Below are 18,599 nucleotides of genomic sequence, written 5' to 3' on the forward strand. Positions count from 1 at the left end.
TTCATCTAGACAATGTGGGGAAGCTATAAAAAAGGCTAACAAGATGCTTGGATACATTGTGAAAAGTGTTGAATTTAAATCAAGGGAAGTAATGTTAAAACTGTACAATGCACTAGTAAGACCTCATCTTGAATATTGTGTGCAGTTCTGGTCACCTCGCTATAAAAAAGATATTGCTGCTCTAGAAAGAGTGCAAAGAAGAGCGACCAGAATTATTCCGGGCTTAAAAGGCATGTCATATGCAGACAGGCTAAAAGAATTGAATCTGTTCAGTCTTGAACAAAGAAGACTACGTGGCGACCTAATTCAAGCATTCAAAATTCTAAAAGGTATTGACAGTGTCGACCCAAGGGACTTTTTCAGCCTGAAAAAAGAAACAAGGACCAGGGGTCACAAATGGAGTTTAGAAAAAGGGGCATTCAGAACAGAAAATAGGAGACACTTTTTTACACAGAGAATTGTGAGGGTCTGGAATCAACTCCCCAGTAATGTTGTTGAAGCTGACACCCTGGGATCCTTCAAGAAGCTGCTTGATGAGATTTTGGGATCAATAAGCTACTAACAACCAAACGAGCAAGATGGGCCGAATGGCCTCCTCTCGTTTGTAAACTTTCTTATGTTCTTATGTTCTAATATTACATATTTTTCTGGCTTGCTATTTATTAATTTATTTATACATTTATATATAAACATTAATTTCTACATTTAGTTATTTAAAAATATGTATTTCTAAATATATTTATTCATCTATGCATTTTTTAAAAATGAATTATTTCTACCTAATAAATTATTCCTTTATTTTTAATTAAACAAGGTACTACAGGATATTTCAGTTTTTTTTCAGTTTTTTTTTTTTTTTTTTTTTTTATTCTTATGTATTGTGCTTAGAACACATTTTCACACATTTATCTCTATGACCCGAGGGACCATACAATACTTCCTGAAAGTTTTTGTTGAATTGGTATTTAAATCATTTATTTATTTCTACCTAATAAATTATTCCTTTATTTTTAATTAAACAATGAACTACAATTTACCAGAGACTTAGACAAGGAAGCTACATGCCACTCTCACTTTCAAACAGGAAATACAGCATTTCTAGAAATCGAGTAGAACTTCAGGTTTTCAGTGAAAGCTGGTCAGGCATGGATGTAACTTCTAAATTAAAACACTTCAACAACAGCGCAGTGGCGCAGCAGGCTAAGGCCGTGTGTCTTCAAGGACATCATCTTGCAAGTTCAAACAACAGTAATTATTTTTTTATTATTATTATTTTGGTTCTGGTGCAATGTGCTGTTTTAAAACATAAATAAATTGTTCAGTATAAATGGTGTAGATATCCAACTTCTTGCGATCCCTGGTTTACTTTGACGTTGACCAACAGGTTGATTGGTAGATGTCCAGTTATTTAGCTTTTCTGTTTGAAAAGTCGCTACACACTCTTAAAAAGCTAATAAAATAAGAAATAGAAGAAGAATTCTACCTTAGTTTGACAACTTATGTCTCATTGTTTATAAGAGGTTTTGTTTTGTTTTTTTTCACCATTTGATGCAAGAAAGCTGTACAGTGACTCACGGTAGATTATCGGTATATTTTATTAATCACATTAAAGAAATGAAAAAGCCATGTTAACCTGCTACGTTTATACACACCATTGAGGCTACAGAAAGAGTTTTCTTTTTTTCAGTGCTAATAACTATTGTTTTGTATTCATTTTTTTTTTTTTTCCTTGGTTGGGAAATAATATTAACGATTTAATAAAGGTAACAACAAAATAACAAAATGTATCTTGGGGCACCAAGTACAGTAGTTTGTAACTTTGTTTAAAAAATCATAGCCTTCAATATAAATTTATGTATTTTGGCTGTTGTAGTGTCCATTTTACCCTTCGTTTCACTAGAGCAGACAGAGTCATGTGACATATGCCAGTGCGCTGACTGGATAGGATTACTTGAGTTGTCAGGACGTTGTCAGGGGTGTTACACGGAGCAATCCTTGCGTGACCTGGTCGCAAGTAATACAGTTGCTACTAGTAAATTGACTAGACAGCTGCCGCTAGAGCTGCTGACCCGCTTTCGAGATCAATTATTATGAATAATAAAAAAATAAAATCGCAGAATTATTTTCATTCTCCTCTGATACTAGTAAAATTCCGGACTTTCAAGATTTTCATGACTGCTACATGGTTTTTGAAGCATTTTCAAGCCCTGGAAATCAGTTTGGCATTTTTCCATACTTTTTCCAGACTAGCGTACAAACCCTGACTTACAGCCCAGTAGTGAGTTGAGGTAGGAGTGCAGTGAGCAGTAGGCGCTGTATGAGATTTGTGGTGCACGAAAATCAAAACAATCAAAATAAATGTCAGAGGAAGGGCAGCAAAGTCATCTTGGCACACGAAAAAAAAAAAAATTGTTGTTGTTGTGGTGCGGTGTGTCGTACGACACATTAATTTGTCGCATCGCGTCCGGTGTGTAGAGGCCTTTATAAAGTGTAAATACAGTAAAGCATTAGGCTCTGCACTACCCGGTCACTTTATTATGTGTATTTCTACCCTGTTGGATTTGATGGGGTTGAGGCCTTTATTGATCATTTCAACTTAAGCTGCATCCACAGTGGACGCGAGCAAATAATTTAGAAGTCACTGCAGTGAAATGGGAGTGTCCACACCAGCAGCGAGCGACGTCGCTCCGAGAACATTGCGTATCGCTAATATAGATCCTGTTTCTATTTATTTTTTCATCGTGCGACTGGAATGAAACTGACCAATCGGAAGCAAGGTTAAGACCCTTGACACACGTCAAACACACGCCTCAAAACAAGTTAACCATTCTACATAGTACCAGTTGTAACGATGACTGCACAACTGAGAAGCAGTTGTACTGTCATCCCTAAGAAGATACTACTGGCCAATATCTATAACTAAGTAAGTCAGCAAAAGTGACAGACAGCAAAAGCAGGGACGTTAGAGGTGTCAATTTCACGAACAAACGGTTTATTGTTGTGAACTATAATGTAATAAATGAAATATAAGGACAACAACGTATTGCAGAGAACATTTAGTGGAAGGTACAGGTTAGTAAGAAAGTTACGTGAACTAAACAAACATCCAAACAAACTAACACTAAAGCGAAATGAATGTGGTGTCTGGTGGGCCTCCAATAAACCCACACACACAAACACCACACCAATACAAAACCAACACACTGTCAGGCCAAAAAGACAAAGGTGAATGAATAAGTTTATGGGGAAAACAATTACATAGACAGTCTTGATGGCAATAGATGATAAACGAAATTTAGGCCTAACCAGTCCAGTGCAGCAATGCACATGTAATCCAAAGTAACAAAAGAACAAAACCAAAATTACAGGAACCAAAGTATCAAAGTAATGTAGAAAAAAACCAAGGAACAATCTCACCAACAAATAATGAAGTCCCAAATAGAGTCCTGTAGTGATGATGATGGATGAAGATTGATTAAATAGAGATCGTAGAAAATGGTGAGTCTGTTGAGTAGTACAGGGTTGAGTGGTGAACAGCCATTTGGAAAATATCAGGAGAATCAGAAACAAAATGGTGACTGAACACACTAACATAAACAAACCCTAAACAGACCTTGAACAGCAACTAAACTTAAACAAGTAACAGTGTAAACAAAAAAGAAAGGTTTAGACAAGTACAAGATTAACAAAAGAGTAAACGGATGCACCAGTATTTATCTAAAATAAAGTTAAAGTTACACTGTAATTAAGTAATATGCTGTTATTTGTAAAATGGATTCCTCACGAGAAAAGAGAGTCCCTCCTGGCCTAGACAGCCAGCTTTAATACCGGTACTGGCTTCCAAGAGTCAGCCAATGGGGGGAGAGGATGAACAGAGGGTGACAGCAAGGAACTATGAGAACTGACCCTAATAAATGGGACAGGTGGGTGAAACTTACACCACTTTATGGAGCAAGTGAATTGCTACACAGTAGTCATGACTTGCAGGTGGTGCACTTAGCAGCACCGAGACATTTTCTTTCCAATTATGTAAGTTGCATAAAAATAGGTTTATTAATAAGCAAGAATAAACCGGACCATACAACCAGTCTATATATCCAGCATTTAAAATGACACAAAAAAGGTCCAGCATTCACACAACTTCAACATGTGACCTAATTTTAAGCTGTGGCCATTTTTTTGGTTTGTTTGTTTGTTTTTATGTAAATATTGTGTTCACTAAATTGTTCAGTGGCACAAATCAGTGACAAGAATGTCTTTACATACACATAAAGTGAAGTTTTGTGGGGATTCACCAAAACAAACAAAAATACTATCGAGGTCTTACTATTCTACACATTGTATACATCCCAATATTACCAAGCTCATAGTTTAAGATTATGAGCCATACCTGTTCACCGGACTGTTTTAAAAGAAAAAACTAAATAAGTCTTGCCACGGCACATGACCTTGTTCTGTGTATAATTATTCATAAGAAAAGTCAGAGAGCTCAAAGACTCACCCATGATCTGATGCATCACAGTCTTCAACAACGTTTACGATAAAGTAGAAAAATAGATTTGCAGAACAGCATCGGTAGTAATACAAGGTAAGTGGTGACTTCTGCATAATAACATAATAATAATAATAATAATAATAATAATAATAATAATTGCACTTTAAAATACTTGAAGTTAATACAAAGGATCAATGAAGGAATTTGTGAAGAAACACAATTGAGATTGCAGTAAGTTGTATATACAGTATAAATGTATAACAATACAATTATTTTGATGAAAATATCAGTTCAACTATACTACTATTGTCCAGCTGTCTTGACAGTTGTTGATGTACCGGGCTTCAAATCAGACTTCTACTACTACTGGTACCATGAAAAAAAAAACTGTACAATTACAACTAATATATAATAACAATAAAACTGTTGGATATATAGGGATATTCAATAACTCTGATCTATAGATTTTAAAAGTCCAACCTTTATTTTACGAGTTCAGGGTGGTAACCTTTTATCAAAACAAGACCTGTTTTGTAATGGGACAACCCATCTCTAGTGTGTCCAATAGAAATGGACAGGCAGGGTCATGTATTTATTGCCAGTCTCTTGGATCGTGTCTGGTATGCATTGACATTCAGCGACTTTGCTCGTGTAGCTCGCGTCCAGTGTGGATGTAGCTTTACATAACCCCCTTACTGACTAAATATCTTGGCATTGTTAAACACAGTAAAATATTTATATTATATATTAATTATTAATAATAGGCAAATATTTCAATCACAAGGCCATCTTACAAGGGAATATGTACCAAAAAATATTTTAATGACCTGTGCCTTCATGATAAAGCAGAAGATGGACAGCATTGCCAGCTGCAATTAATAATCAATTTAGTAATCAAAATAACACTGTCCCTGTTTGGGCCAAGACCACACCACAATAAAAAGAGCCTAACTTCCTTCACCCACGGGCCCCCACTTTCGCTTTCTCTCACGTCACTCCCAGGCTTTAGTCTCTCATAGGCCAAATCTCACTAGCTATCTCTCACTAGAATTCTGATTGCTCTGTTCCTCCAGACGTTCAGCGCTCGGATCCCCCCCATACCCCCCCACTCCACCTGGACCGACCAAACGGATCCATCCAGGCTTACACATTCTGATCATTCTGACTCTGAACATATAAATCATTAAATAATTCTAACCTATAATCATTTGTTTTATAAAACATTTCATCATAGCAGAAACATAACATAATCAATGATCTTCAGACACAAAGTGATTTTTTTTATTATTATATAAAAGAAATGTTTGAAACTGATCTACTCACCATGTGGCCATGTTGGAAAAGATATGATCTCTTTACATGAACACATGCTCAAAGGGGTGGCCTAAGGCATATTTTCACTGCGGGGCAATACACTGTCTGTTACGGTAATGACATTGACAAGTTTTCAATGTCTTTTTATTCAAAAATAGAAAAATATTTTAAAATACTAGTTCAACATTATACTATGATTAGGCTTGCTACTTTATGATTTTAAATCGGTAAAGCTCATTAAATGTCGAATTCCCCAAAAATATGAGTTTGACTGAAATAAATGTATATACAATAAACGGTAAAATCACTCTCTGTCATCTCTAGTTTGTGTAGTTTTAATACTTGCTGGCTGTCCCGTCTCCATTAGGCTATGAAAGACTAGGAATCGCTGTCAGTCAACTCGGTAGTTCCACCGTCAGTCATTTCATCCTGTTCTGACAGAGCTCATTGACTGAAGCAGTGCTAGAATGCTCTCATTTGTTTAAATGACTGTCAATCATCAAACCTGCACTGCCTGTGCACTTTCATTAGCCAGCTATAGCGCTTGTCATTCAAAGCGGCTATTTTGAAATTAGTGGGTTAAGGTGTAGGTAGGCTTTTGCTATAGGTATATACTGTGACAGTTACTAGTTTGGACTCTGGACAATAAGTTCAAGTTAGTTCTGTTCAGCTATCTAAAGTTGTGTTCTGTGCATATTATTTTTACTTGTAAATCTATGCTATAAGTCTGTGTAATATACTTTTATATGCTGAGTTTTCTATGACTTATTTGAGACCATTTTTTTTATTTATTTTTATTAGTGTAGGATCTTTATCTATACAAGGCAGCTCTGCTGTGACCGAACATTATTTCAACTAGAATGCTGGTAACCATGGTTTTGTTGCATGTTGAATATCATAAAGGGGTTTTGCTAAATGAGACGTTTCTCAATGGCATAAAAAGTCTGGTGTTTTAAGCATAAAGGTCGATCTCACCCATTCTCTGCTTCAATTGAAAAATATAAAATAAAAAAAAAAAGGTTTTACATTAATCATCGATTTGGCAAAAAAAAAATCTAATATAGCAAGCCTAACTATGGCTGGGTTTACATGCATATGAAAAAATCAACTCTACATTCTTGACTGACATTGTCACGCAAAGCAGCAAAAGAGCGTCCTTTGGTCAGTGTGACTAAGGGCAGGGTCAATCACTTTCTCACAAAACTGGAGCAGGAATCGTGATTGTGGTCCACGAGGTTTCAGCAGTCAAGATCCCGTTTTTCTGACTTAATATCATGTAATCCCCAGCAGAAATGCCATACAAAACATAGATAACCCCCCAACACACATCCCCACAGACACACACAAACTGTACATGTATGGTCTACTTCAATGTTAGAACCGCTGCGGTTATACATGCCTACAACCGCTGGTGCATTTTAAACACCCTCAATATTAAAATGAAAGACAAACTATTCAACCACATCATATCAAACATCTGTACAAGCCGAAATGCCGGATTTAAATGAACAATTACACAAAGGGGTTTATTTTCTAATTTACCACACATAAAGCACTACTAAAAAAAAAAAAAAAAAAAAAATGAAACACTATACTAAAATAAACATTTCAAAAGCAACTAGTGTGTAAACAGGTATATGCACATACAAAACTGTAAAAACAAGAATTTGTTTTAATCTAAAACGAAAGTAACATGATTTATCTTGCGTGTCACTCGCAGCATATAATCCAGGTTGAGCTGATGCAGCCTGGCTGCAGTTTTGTGATCGAGATAAAGATGAAATCTTTCATACCTTCCACAAAACAAAGGAATTAATGGGCAGTAGAGATAACAGCAGGCTTGTATGTATATGTGTGTGTGTGTGTGTGTGTGTGTGTGTGTGTGTGTGTATATATATATATATATATATATATATATATATATATATATATATATATATATATATATATATATATATATATTGTAATGAAGTGTGGGGCATTGTGGTCAAGGGCCGATATTCTGGGCCACGGATTATGCACAGTCTGTACCCATTATGGAAATGTAGTCCTGCCGATCTGGCGCAGCAGGACTTCAATTCCCAGGAGGCCATGTTAGATGGCATAATTGGACAAGGTGATTGTGTAATTGATTGAACAGCTACCATCAGTTAAACAACTGGGAGCCTTTTAAAAAGGGCAGGGTCAACCTGTTGGTTGAGGAGAGTTGGAGAGTGAGCTGGAAAAGAGTCTTGGTATTTGGAGCCGGTAAGCAGCTTAGCTGCCCAGACTGTTAGTTAGGGAATCTTTCTGTTATAGTTAGTACTCTATTAAGGAGTTAGGCTTTTGTTTGTTTATTTTGGGTGTTTTTGAAGTATTGTAAATAATAAACACACAGGTACCATCCTGTTTAACTTGCATTCCTGGAAGTTTGACTTTCTTTTGTGCTAGAGGACAGTGTGAAAGGTCCGGAGAAGTGACAAACACACCAAACCTTTCCAGAGTTGTTATATATATATATATATATATATATATATATATATATATATATATATATATATATATATATATATACACACACACATTATACACATACAGTGCCATGCAAAAGTATTCAGACCCCTGACCAATTCTCTCATATTACCAAATTACAAATGGTACATTGAAATTTCATTCTGTTTGATATTTTATTTTTAAACACTGAAACTCAGAATCAATTATTGTAAGGTGACATTGGTTTTATGTTGGGAAATATTTAAGAAAAATAAAAAACTGAAATATCTTGCTTGCATAAGTATTCAACCCCTGTGCTGTGGAAGCTCCCAGTTTGCATCAATGAAAGAAATTGCCCTAACGAGGACACAATTACCTTACCATTGCCTCCACCTGTGAACCATTAAAGTTGCTGTCACATTTTCTGGATAAAAACCCCACTGTTGAAGGATCATTGGTAAGGCTGTGAATCTGAAGGAAAATGATGAGCAAAGAACATTCTACAGAAGTTAGAGATAAAGTAATACAAATTCATAGATTAGGGAAAGGGTACAAAATAATATCCAAGTGTTTGGATATCCCAGTGAGCACAGTAATAATCAATAATCACTTTGAAGGAGTTACAGAGTTCAGTGGCTGGGAGTGGAGTAATGGTGCACCAATCAACCATATCAAGAGCTCTACATAACACTGGCCTGTATGGGAGGGTGGCAAGAAAGAAGCCATTACTCAAAAAATACCATCTGAAAGTACGTCTGGATTTTGCCAGAAAGAGTGAGAGTGATCCAGCTGCGATGTGGGAAAAGGTTTTGTGGTCAGGTGAGACCAAGATAGAGCTTTTTGGCCAAAACTCAAACAGCTAAGTGTGGCGCAAACCTAACACTGCCCATGCCTCAGGACATACCACCCCTACAGTGAAGTATGGTGGTGGCAACATCATGCTGTGGGGATGCTTCTCATCAGCAGGGACTGGGCATCTTGTTACAACTGAAGGAAGAATGGATGGAGCAAAATACAGGAAAATACTGCAAGAGAATCTGCTTCAGTCTGCTAAAAAACTGAAGCTTGGGAGGAAATTCACCTTTCATAGGACAATGATCGACAGCACAAGGCCAAAGCAACATTGGAGTGGCTCAAGAACAAAAAGGTGAATGTCCTACAGTGGCCCAGTCGAAGCCCTGATCTCAATCCCATTGAGAATCTTTGGCACTATTTGAAAATTGCGGTCCACAAGCGTCGTCCAACCAACCTGAACAACCTGGAGCAAATCTGCCAAGAAGAATGGGCCAAAATCACTCCGACACTGTGCAAAGCTGGTACATACTTACCCCAAAAGACTTAAAGCTGTTATTGCAGCGAAAGGTGGCTCTACCAAATATTAATGTGTGGTGGTTGAATACTTATGCAAGCAAGATATTTCAGTTTTTTATTTTTTCTTAAAAATATTTCCCAACATAAAACCAATGTCACCTTACAATAACTGATTTTGAGTTTAAGTGTTTTAAAATAAAATATCGAAACAGAACAAAATTTCAATGTACCATTTGTAATTCAGCAATATGAGAGAATTGGTCAGGGGTGTGAATACTTTTGCAAGGCACACTATATATATATATATATATATATATATATATATATATATATATATATATATATATATATATATATATATATATTTGAATATTGTAGGTTATTTTCAAAATAAAAACTGTAAATGTAACTGTAAAATGTATTGTAAAAGGTAGTTCTAGTGTTCTAATGAAATCTAACTTTTAGATGTTCCACAAACGCACAAACATAAATTCTTAGTAGTAAAACGTGTATAAATTATATTTTATAGAATTGTGTGTGTGTGCGCACGTGCGCATTGGAAAGGTAACCAGACAAACAAGTAGCTAATGCATGGCGTAATTCAAAATGTGCGCAACAACCTGTATCTTCTTAAATGTTTTTATCTTCATAAACGCTTGCAAGCTCTCCTAACGATGTTAAGTCATTCTTTCCCTGATTAGTATGCAGACAGGAACATTTAAATATCCCCGCCCCTAAATCACTATGACTGCAGTAATTTGCATCGTCACAGGCAGATTCATCATCCTAAATCATAACTACATGGAAACGCAATTCCTGAGAAGTACGGCCACATCATCGTAGGAAATCTGTCATGACTTGTCCATGTAAGATTTACATCGTCACAGCGTCAATGGTAAAACATTATTTTTTTAAAAAATAGTCATGTTTTAAAATGATTCCATAAAATAAATTTGTTTTGATGAGAATGTAGAAGACCTAGAAGTGGGGACACTGCACTTGAATAAATAATCACACATAAATGTTAATAATGCAGAAAAACAATTATGCATATTTACTAAATGTTAATGAAAACAGCTAAATAAATAAATGTATATTGCATCTGACAAGACATGTTTGTATTTAATATATTTAAATACACTTTACTTTGAGGTGGGGACTCAATTTGTCACAATTCTGTAGAATGACCCACCTATGGACCACCGAGTACGTTGTAAGCATTTTTGACTGTCCCGGGCAAATGGACCAGCCTTAAAATCGAGTCCAGATGCATCACAGTAAATAAAATAGGACAATTACTTCTTTCAACTTTCTCTGGAACATTTGCCAGGAGAAAGATATTTTCTTCTAAACATTACAGTGTATCCAGTTAATGCTCCCTCCTGCAACAACACTGGCAACAGAAAGGAGCATGACCTTGATACACTGCAGTCCTTTGAGATTTTTTTTTTTTCTCCTGGCGAATGAGAAATGTATTGCCCAGTTGATTTCTATGACCCATGGATGTGTCATAAAAATGTTATGTAACATTGAGATGCAGACACACAGGACACAGCAAAGATAACAGAATGCATTTCTTGTAAATTTTGCAGGATGTTTTGTAACACTAACTTTTGGATAACTTTAAACTCAAACCCATAGTCTTTAAATACAATGCGTTACCTGTCCACCGACGAGCTGCAGCAGGGCCGAGTTGACAGGTAGCTGTTCAATGTCTGTGTTGATAGTGGTCTGGTCGAAGGGGCATGCCTTGCGGTGTAGTTTGTTCAGGCACATCTTGCAGACAGTGTGGCCGCATCCTAAGCTGATGGGCTTGCGAATGGTTTCTTCGAAAGTCTGCGTGCAGATCGGGCACAAGAGGAATTCCGTCCATTGTGGAGCTTGTACAGGCATTGTAACAGGTTACAATTTAAAAACAAAAAGAAACCAAACAAAAAAATACAGGATTCCACTGGAATCAAAAAAATCTTCCAAACATTAATATTCTTAAATATTTTTAAACATCATGGATATTCAGCACATAGTGTGAAATATAACCTGCAAAACAAACAGAGGAAAAAAAAACTGATCAGAACAAAATACACTTAAAACACACAGCTATTAAGGGTAGAAATATTTCCAACAAAAATAAAGCAAAAAACAAGACTTATCAGTGACTGAGGCAATGAGGCAATGAGGCAATGAGGCAACGAGGTATCAGTGTAATAAAACGTAGGTCCACATGGCAGTATGTGGACCCATGTTTTCAAATCTGGATGTGCTGTTCTCCACTACTTCCCTTGCTGATTCTCTCAATCCTCTGTGGGGAGTATTATTGAATAAAATGTGCTAGCTTCAATAAATAAGCAATACATTAACCCTACATTATTTCATTATTCAAGATCATTATAAAACATAACTTAAACCTATGCAAAAATGTAATTTTAGTCCATCTGCAGTAAAATAGTGACTTGATTTGTGTTGGTAACTCTCCCCTTCAGCTAACAATGGACTGAAGAGCGGGACTGTCATCACAGGCCAGGCATATTGGCTACACCGAGTTCTACTTGACAATAACAAATGTGATTCTTGGTTTTTACCCAGCCAAAAACATGTTTTTAACGATGCTAACATGCATCAAAATATGCACACTCTCAAATATAATATGCAAATAATCATTATCTATGTGATCATCAAATAAAACACTCCATGCATTGCTTTCTCTAGTTGTGCATTAATGGGTTAACATCAAACCGCAAACAAGAACTTGCATAACTAATTAACAATGAATCCTTTAAAAGTGTGAAAAAACAAATGCTTGCCTCAACCTGTTAAATGTCCATTTGTAAATGCACAGCAACTAGCTGAAAACAACGATACAGATGTAAAAATAGAAAAATTAGACTGAGTCACTTTCGTTTCTTTAATTCTCAGTACAAATCAACTTAAGTTATTTAGGCAGGGGTGGACAGAAACGTTTTTCATCCTCCAAACTGAACAACAAAAAACAAAGCCTAGCCCTAAAGGTGGAGATCAGTTTCAGTGTGAAAAACAACGTTGCACAACAAACTACCGAGAAGAATTAGTACCTACTGTTCTACGATTTGACAAAAGGATAACTCGAAGATAATCCTGCATCTGTTACCAAATCTCCAAACGCCATATCTCCTCCATAAAGAAGCACGTTTAACACAGAAATATCAAAGCTCCAGAACTGAGTTCCTCGTTCCTTCATTTAAATAACAATGACATTTAAGGTGGAAATAATCTGACAGTCTAAAAAGAAATACACACATTCCAATGTTTTGAGAAGATTTACTGAGATATAAAAAATGTGATTGATATTTTGTGTTAAAACAGAATTTAACATAATATGGTTTGCCAATTATAGTAGCTGCCTGTGGCATGTTGCATATTTTACTCAGTACGGATGACAACCATATCTATTTTTTAAATTGCTAATCAATAAATGTAGTTTATACATTTTTTTATTTTTATTTGTCACATTTAAATTTTGAGGTAAACTAGAATTCACAACATAAAGGCTAACAATCCACTAGAACGTCCTTAAAAGTCTGAACCAGGAAATACCTCCCTTTGATCAAAGTCCACCCTGAGAGGTTTCTGAGTCACCAGGCTATCGAAATAACGAGTTAAGAGATACACCAGGTGTTGGGTTATCACTACACAAGCATTCAAAATGAAAGCTGAAACTGGGTGGGAAAATTCTGATAAAACGCCCTGAAAGCTGACAGAGAAAAGAAATGCCGGAAATGAAGAGTTGCCAGTAACAGGTAAAAATAACCTTATTACTGACTGCCACAAAGGTGTACAACTCGGCTGATTCACTAGCACTATCTGACTGAAAATAATACATCAAATAAAATAATGAAAACAACTAACTGTACACTAATGTCCTGATATGTATCACGATACACGTCACCATCCTGATGGACTTGTATGATGCAAATGATCATTAAACAATGGACTATTATGACACAAATGAGAAAGGGAGACTGTCTTCATACCAACTGTAAAATACACTACAGAAAGTTGCAATTCATAATTAATCCCAATTGTACACCACACAGCACTAATAACATGCACTAAGGTTATTTCAGTATTTGAAGAACTTTGACGCAGTAGTTAAAGAAAGTATCCATGATTTTACTAGGGCCTGGTATCCTCCAGGTTGTGGTCACTATTATACCAGCATCATTCCCAAGGAAACTGTTTAAACTTTTTAGCTACAAAACCACAATGAATTCAGACCCCAAATCAATCTTTATTATAATACTTTTAAAACGATACCCAGTACACCACAAGACAGATTTTATATGGCAGCCATTTAGAAATACTGAAGAAAAAAAAAAATTCAAAATGACAATGACACTAGAAGTCTTTCAATGTTGTAAAATATATGGCAGCCAACGTGAAGTATCTTTCAAATTAGCAGGTACAGCAAATGAGAACTACAGACCTAACTTGATTTGACTGCATCATCATAAATTAATGGGATACAAAAATAAAAATAAAAAATCACTGAAGACATTAAGAAAACAATAAAGGAAAGTGTGTTCAATGAATTGAATTTAGATTTTAAAAGCATTGCATGATTGCTTTTGACACAAACAACGGAGATAGCTGCTTCCGCATCCAGCGCTCAAAGAATATCACAGACATTTGCAAAGTTTTTTGAGAAGTTACAGTAATAAAATAATGACTTGGATCACATTTTTGAGGAGTTTGGTGACAAAATGAGTGATCAGGAGAGGATTTATCAGTATGCATGTCTATAAAGAGGAGAAAAATACAGCAAACAAGGGGTGGGGCTTGGCTGGAGATGCAGTACTGATGTCCTTTTGCTACGCAGATCCTTTTAAACCCGTTTACTCTAAAAAAAAAAAAAAAAACAGCGTGTGTAAAATAAACAGTACGTGTGAAAATAAATTGGACCTGACACACCTGACAAACGCTGAATAAATGGAATGCTAAGGGTCAACACTAAAAAAAAACTAAAATGTCAGTCGCCATCTGGAGTGTTTTGTTTATTATGGATGCTTGCTTTTACTGCATTCAGTAACTCCATCCACAGTAATTTCTGAATGTTTCATTTCAAATGGCGATGCATTGAATGTGTTTTTGTGGTAGGGCAATTTTACTTAGCATAATTTTCATACCATGGTTTTGTCTTCTGGCTCTTTGAAATGTGGCTTTGATTTGTTCCTTTGTTTAGAGATGCCATTTTATTAAAAATATATTACAAACTTCAGATAAAAACTCTTGCCATTAACTGTATTATCCATGTTGATACCATACCACGCTCACTACAGCAATGAAAAACAGAGTGCAGTCTTTCTGTTGCACCAATTAGAAAGACTACTTGGAAGCAATTATCAAACCCCTTCCTTTTTATAATATCCGCCCTTACTGTGGCACCAGAGAAGGCGGATACGCAATGGACTACTGTATACGACGATAAGTTACTAAAATTAATTAAAAAAAAAAAAAACTTTAGAGTTTATACGTTTAAAATTTCCATCCCTATTTCAAATCAGAGTCAGAGAGTTTTCATTGCAATGGAAACCAAACAAAATCACAAAACAAAATGCAAAACAAAAGTAAATTTGGCTGCATTTTGTTTGCTTCTAATTTTCAGTTATATTATACAATGTAACAATCTGTTAAGTGTCAAATTGCATGAGCTTCAGGCATGGTGTAATTCACATATTTTATTGCGGCGATACAATGTTTAAAAGAAACAGTCCAGCTCTTCAGGCAAAAGCAGAGAGAAAAAATAAGGTGGATGCTGGTATTCGCTATATATAAAAAGGATGCCCGTGTGAACGCTCAACTAAACAGCCCTAAGATTTTTGGTTAGTGAGTGGAAAAAACATTTCACATGGGAAAGAGAAACATTTGAGTACCTGACTGAAAACTGCATCTGGTATACAGCCACGTGGGATGTTGACTTTCAATCCACTACCCACTATAGCGCATTAGTACCAGCATAGCATTTCCCACAGGCAGTTAAGATGGTTCAGTGCTGTCTCACAGAGACAGCATAAAATATATGCAGGTATAGTCAATTCACACAGACCAAAATGCTGCCGGTTCTGAGCCATTATAACTCATCTGAGGGAAAGGGGTATGACTGTTTTTTTTTTATATATACGACCACTGCAAAATTATCAGTTTCTCTGGTTTTACTATTTATAGGTACGTGTCTGGGTAAAATGAACATTTTTGTTTTATTCTATAAACTACTGACAACATTTCTCCCAAATTCCAAATAAAAATATTGTCATTTAAAGCATTTATTTGCAGAAAATGACAACTGGTCAAAATAACAAAAAAAGATGCAGTGTTGTCAGACCTCGAATAATGCAAAGAAAATAAGTTCATATTCATTTTTAAACAACACAATACTAATGTTTTAACTTAGGAAGAGTTCAGAAATCAATATTTGGTGGAATAATCCTGATTTTCAAGCACAGCTTTCATGCATCTTGGCATGCTCTCCACCAGTCTTTCACATTGATGTTGGGTGACTTTATGTCACTCCTGGCGCAGAAATTCAAGCAGCTCGGCTTTGTTTGATGGCTTGTGACCATCCATCTTCCTCTTGATCACATTCCAAAGGTTTTCAATAGGGTTCAGGTCTGGAGATTGGGCGGGCTTGATCTGGTGGTCCTCCATCCACACCTTGATTGACCTGGCTGTGTGGCATGGAGCATTGTCCTGCTGGAAAAACCAATCCTCAGAGTTAGGGAACATTGTCAGAGCAGAAGGAAGTTTTCTTCCAGGACAACCTTGTACTTGGCTTGATTCATGCCAAATCTGCCCAATTCCAGCCTTGCTGAAGCACCCCCAAATCATCACCGATCCTCCACCACATTTCACAATGGGTGCAAGACACTGTGGCTTGTAGGCCTCTCCAGGTCTCCGTCTAACCATTAGACGACCAGGTGTTGGGCAAAGCTGAAAATTGGACTCATCTGGGGGTGCTTCAGCAAGGCTGGAATCGGGCAGATTTGTCTTTGTGAAGGACGCATGAATCAAGCCAAGTACAAGGTTGTCCTGGAAGAAAACTTCCTTCTGCTCTGACAATGTTCCCCAACTCTGAGGATTGGTTTTTCCAGCAGGACAATGCTCCATGCCACACAGCCAGGTCAATCAAGGTGTGGATGGAGGACCACCAGATCAAGACCCTGTCATGGCCAGCCCAATCTCCAGACCTGAACCCTATTGAAAACCTTTGGAATGTGATCAAGAGGAAGATGGATGGTCACAAGCCATCAAACAAAGCCAAGCTGCTTGAATTTTTGCGCCAGGAGTGACATAAAGTCACCCAACATCAATGTGAAAGACTGGTGGAGAGCATGCCAAGACTCATGAAAGCTGTACTTGAAAATCTGGGTTATTCCACCAAATATTGATTTCTGAACTCTTCCTAAGTTAAAACATTAGTATTGTGTTGTTTAAAAATGAATATGAACTTATTTTCTTTGCATTATTCGAGGTCTGACAACACTGCATCTTTTTTTGTTATTTTGACCAGTTGTCATTTTCTGCAAATAAATGCTCTAAATGACAATATTTTTATTTGGAATTTGGGAGAAATGTTGTCAGTAGTTTATAGAATAAAACAAAAATGTTCATTTAACCGAGACACACACCTATAAAAATAGTAACTTTTACTTTGAATTGAAAATGGCATGATTGCATCTGAAAACAAATTGTGCCAGGAAAACAGTTTAAAACATCATTTGCTTCCTTATCGTAAATCAAGAGGAAAGCAGCTTTGTGAAACAATTTGAAGTGACACAGATCTTCACCTCAATTTTTACAGCTTGTAACCGTTTTGGAACTAAGTGGCAGCAGACTCAGCAGTTTCACATGAACAGGAATGACCAACAAGCTGCACACAAGTTAGTATTTTCAAGCAGCAACTGGTCCCCTTTTCTAGGCGTACAGTACTGTACCACTTTAAACCAAAGACGGCGGAGTGGCCAACATACTTTCAGGCACCAAGGAAATACAAAATGAGTTCCAATAGACCACAGACAGAACTGGGCAGAACTGGGCAGAAACGTGGCAAATGACATTTAAAATGTCAACATGTTACATTACATGCCGGTCACAATAATGTAGGATCCAAAGAACCAAACGGGTGAAACAGAACTAGAGCAGGCTCAGCAAGAGCCTGGTTGTGTAACTGACTCATCGCTGTCAGCAACCAGACAGTGTGGGAAAGCAATCAAAAAGGCAAACAGAATTCCTGGGTACATGGCCAGCAGTGTAGAGTATGGATGAAAGGTTATGATGAGATTGCATAATGCACTGGTGAGACTGCACTTGAGTACTGTGTCCAATTGTGATCACAGCAGTACCTAAAGAACACTGTGGACCTGGAGAGAGACCAACAAAGAGCAACCACACTAATCCCGGGAGTTAAAGGAATGAGCTATGAATATAGACTGAAAAAACGGAATCTCTTTATCCCGATATCAATAGGCTACAAGGAACCAGATGATCATAGATGGGCCGAATGACCTCCTCTGGTTCGTAAAGCAGGCTGTGCTTTAGCTATGTGCTGCGTCTCAAAATCTGTCTTGCCAAAGTAGTTAAAGTTACGGCTTATTTATACATAGTGCAGACATGCCCCAGCCTAAGTGGGAAGTGCTCTACATGTAGAATAGGTAAAGCAGCATTTTATTTGGGAGCTAGCAGGCCAGAGGGAGACAGAGTCTACTCTTCAAAGCAAAAAAGAAACTACCGAAATGCTTTTGGTCAAAACAGTTTGGGTATTTGAGCAGATCTTTTAAAACACAGTATTTTTGTGGCACAAAAATAAACCGGTGTCACGGGAAATAAGTTAGCGTTTGTCTTTTTGAGCCTTTCTACGCATGTGCGAATTTTAGAACTTAAAAGACAAGGTTCTCTGGAGATTCATCGAAAATTATAGGATGCCATTTGTATTTTTTGGAGAAACAAAAACAAGTTATGTATTGCAGACAGAGAATTT

At 36.7% G+C, this 18,599-nt stretch overlaps 1 protein-coding gene across 3 annotated transcripts in view; it reads right to left on the reverse strand.

Annotated features, from left to right (window-relative positions):
• The window catches only part of LOC121327009 (roquin-1-like), a 118,367-nt gene that overhangs the window by 66,111 nt on the left and 33,657 nt on the right, over window positions 1-18,599 (reverse strand). For all 3 annotated transcript variants that reach the window (XM_041270749.1, XM_041270751.1, XM_041270748.1), the window contains exon 2: window positions 11,255-11,629. In XM_041270749.1, the coding sequence (XP_041126683.1) occupies window positions 11,255-11,485 (231 nt within the window). In that variant the 5' untranslated portion in view covers window positions 11,486-11,629. The remainder of the gene's footprint in view (window positions 1-11,254; window positions 11,630-18,599) is intronic.

The sequence above is a fragment of the Polyodon spathula genome, chromosome 14 (genome assembly GCF_017654505.1).
Source record: "Polyodon spathula isolate WHYD16114869_AA chromosome 14, ASM1765450v1, whole genome shotgun sequence".
NCBI classification, from domain to species: domain Eukaryota; kingdom Metazoa; phylum Chordata; class Actinopteri; order Acipenseriformes; family Polyodontidae; genus Polyodon; species Polyodon spathula.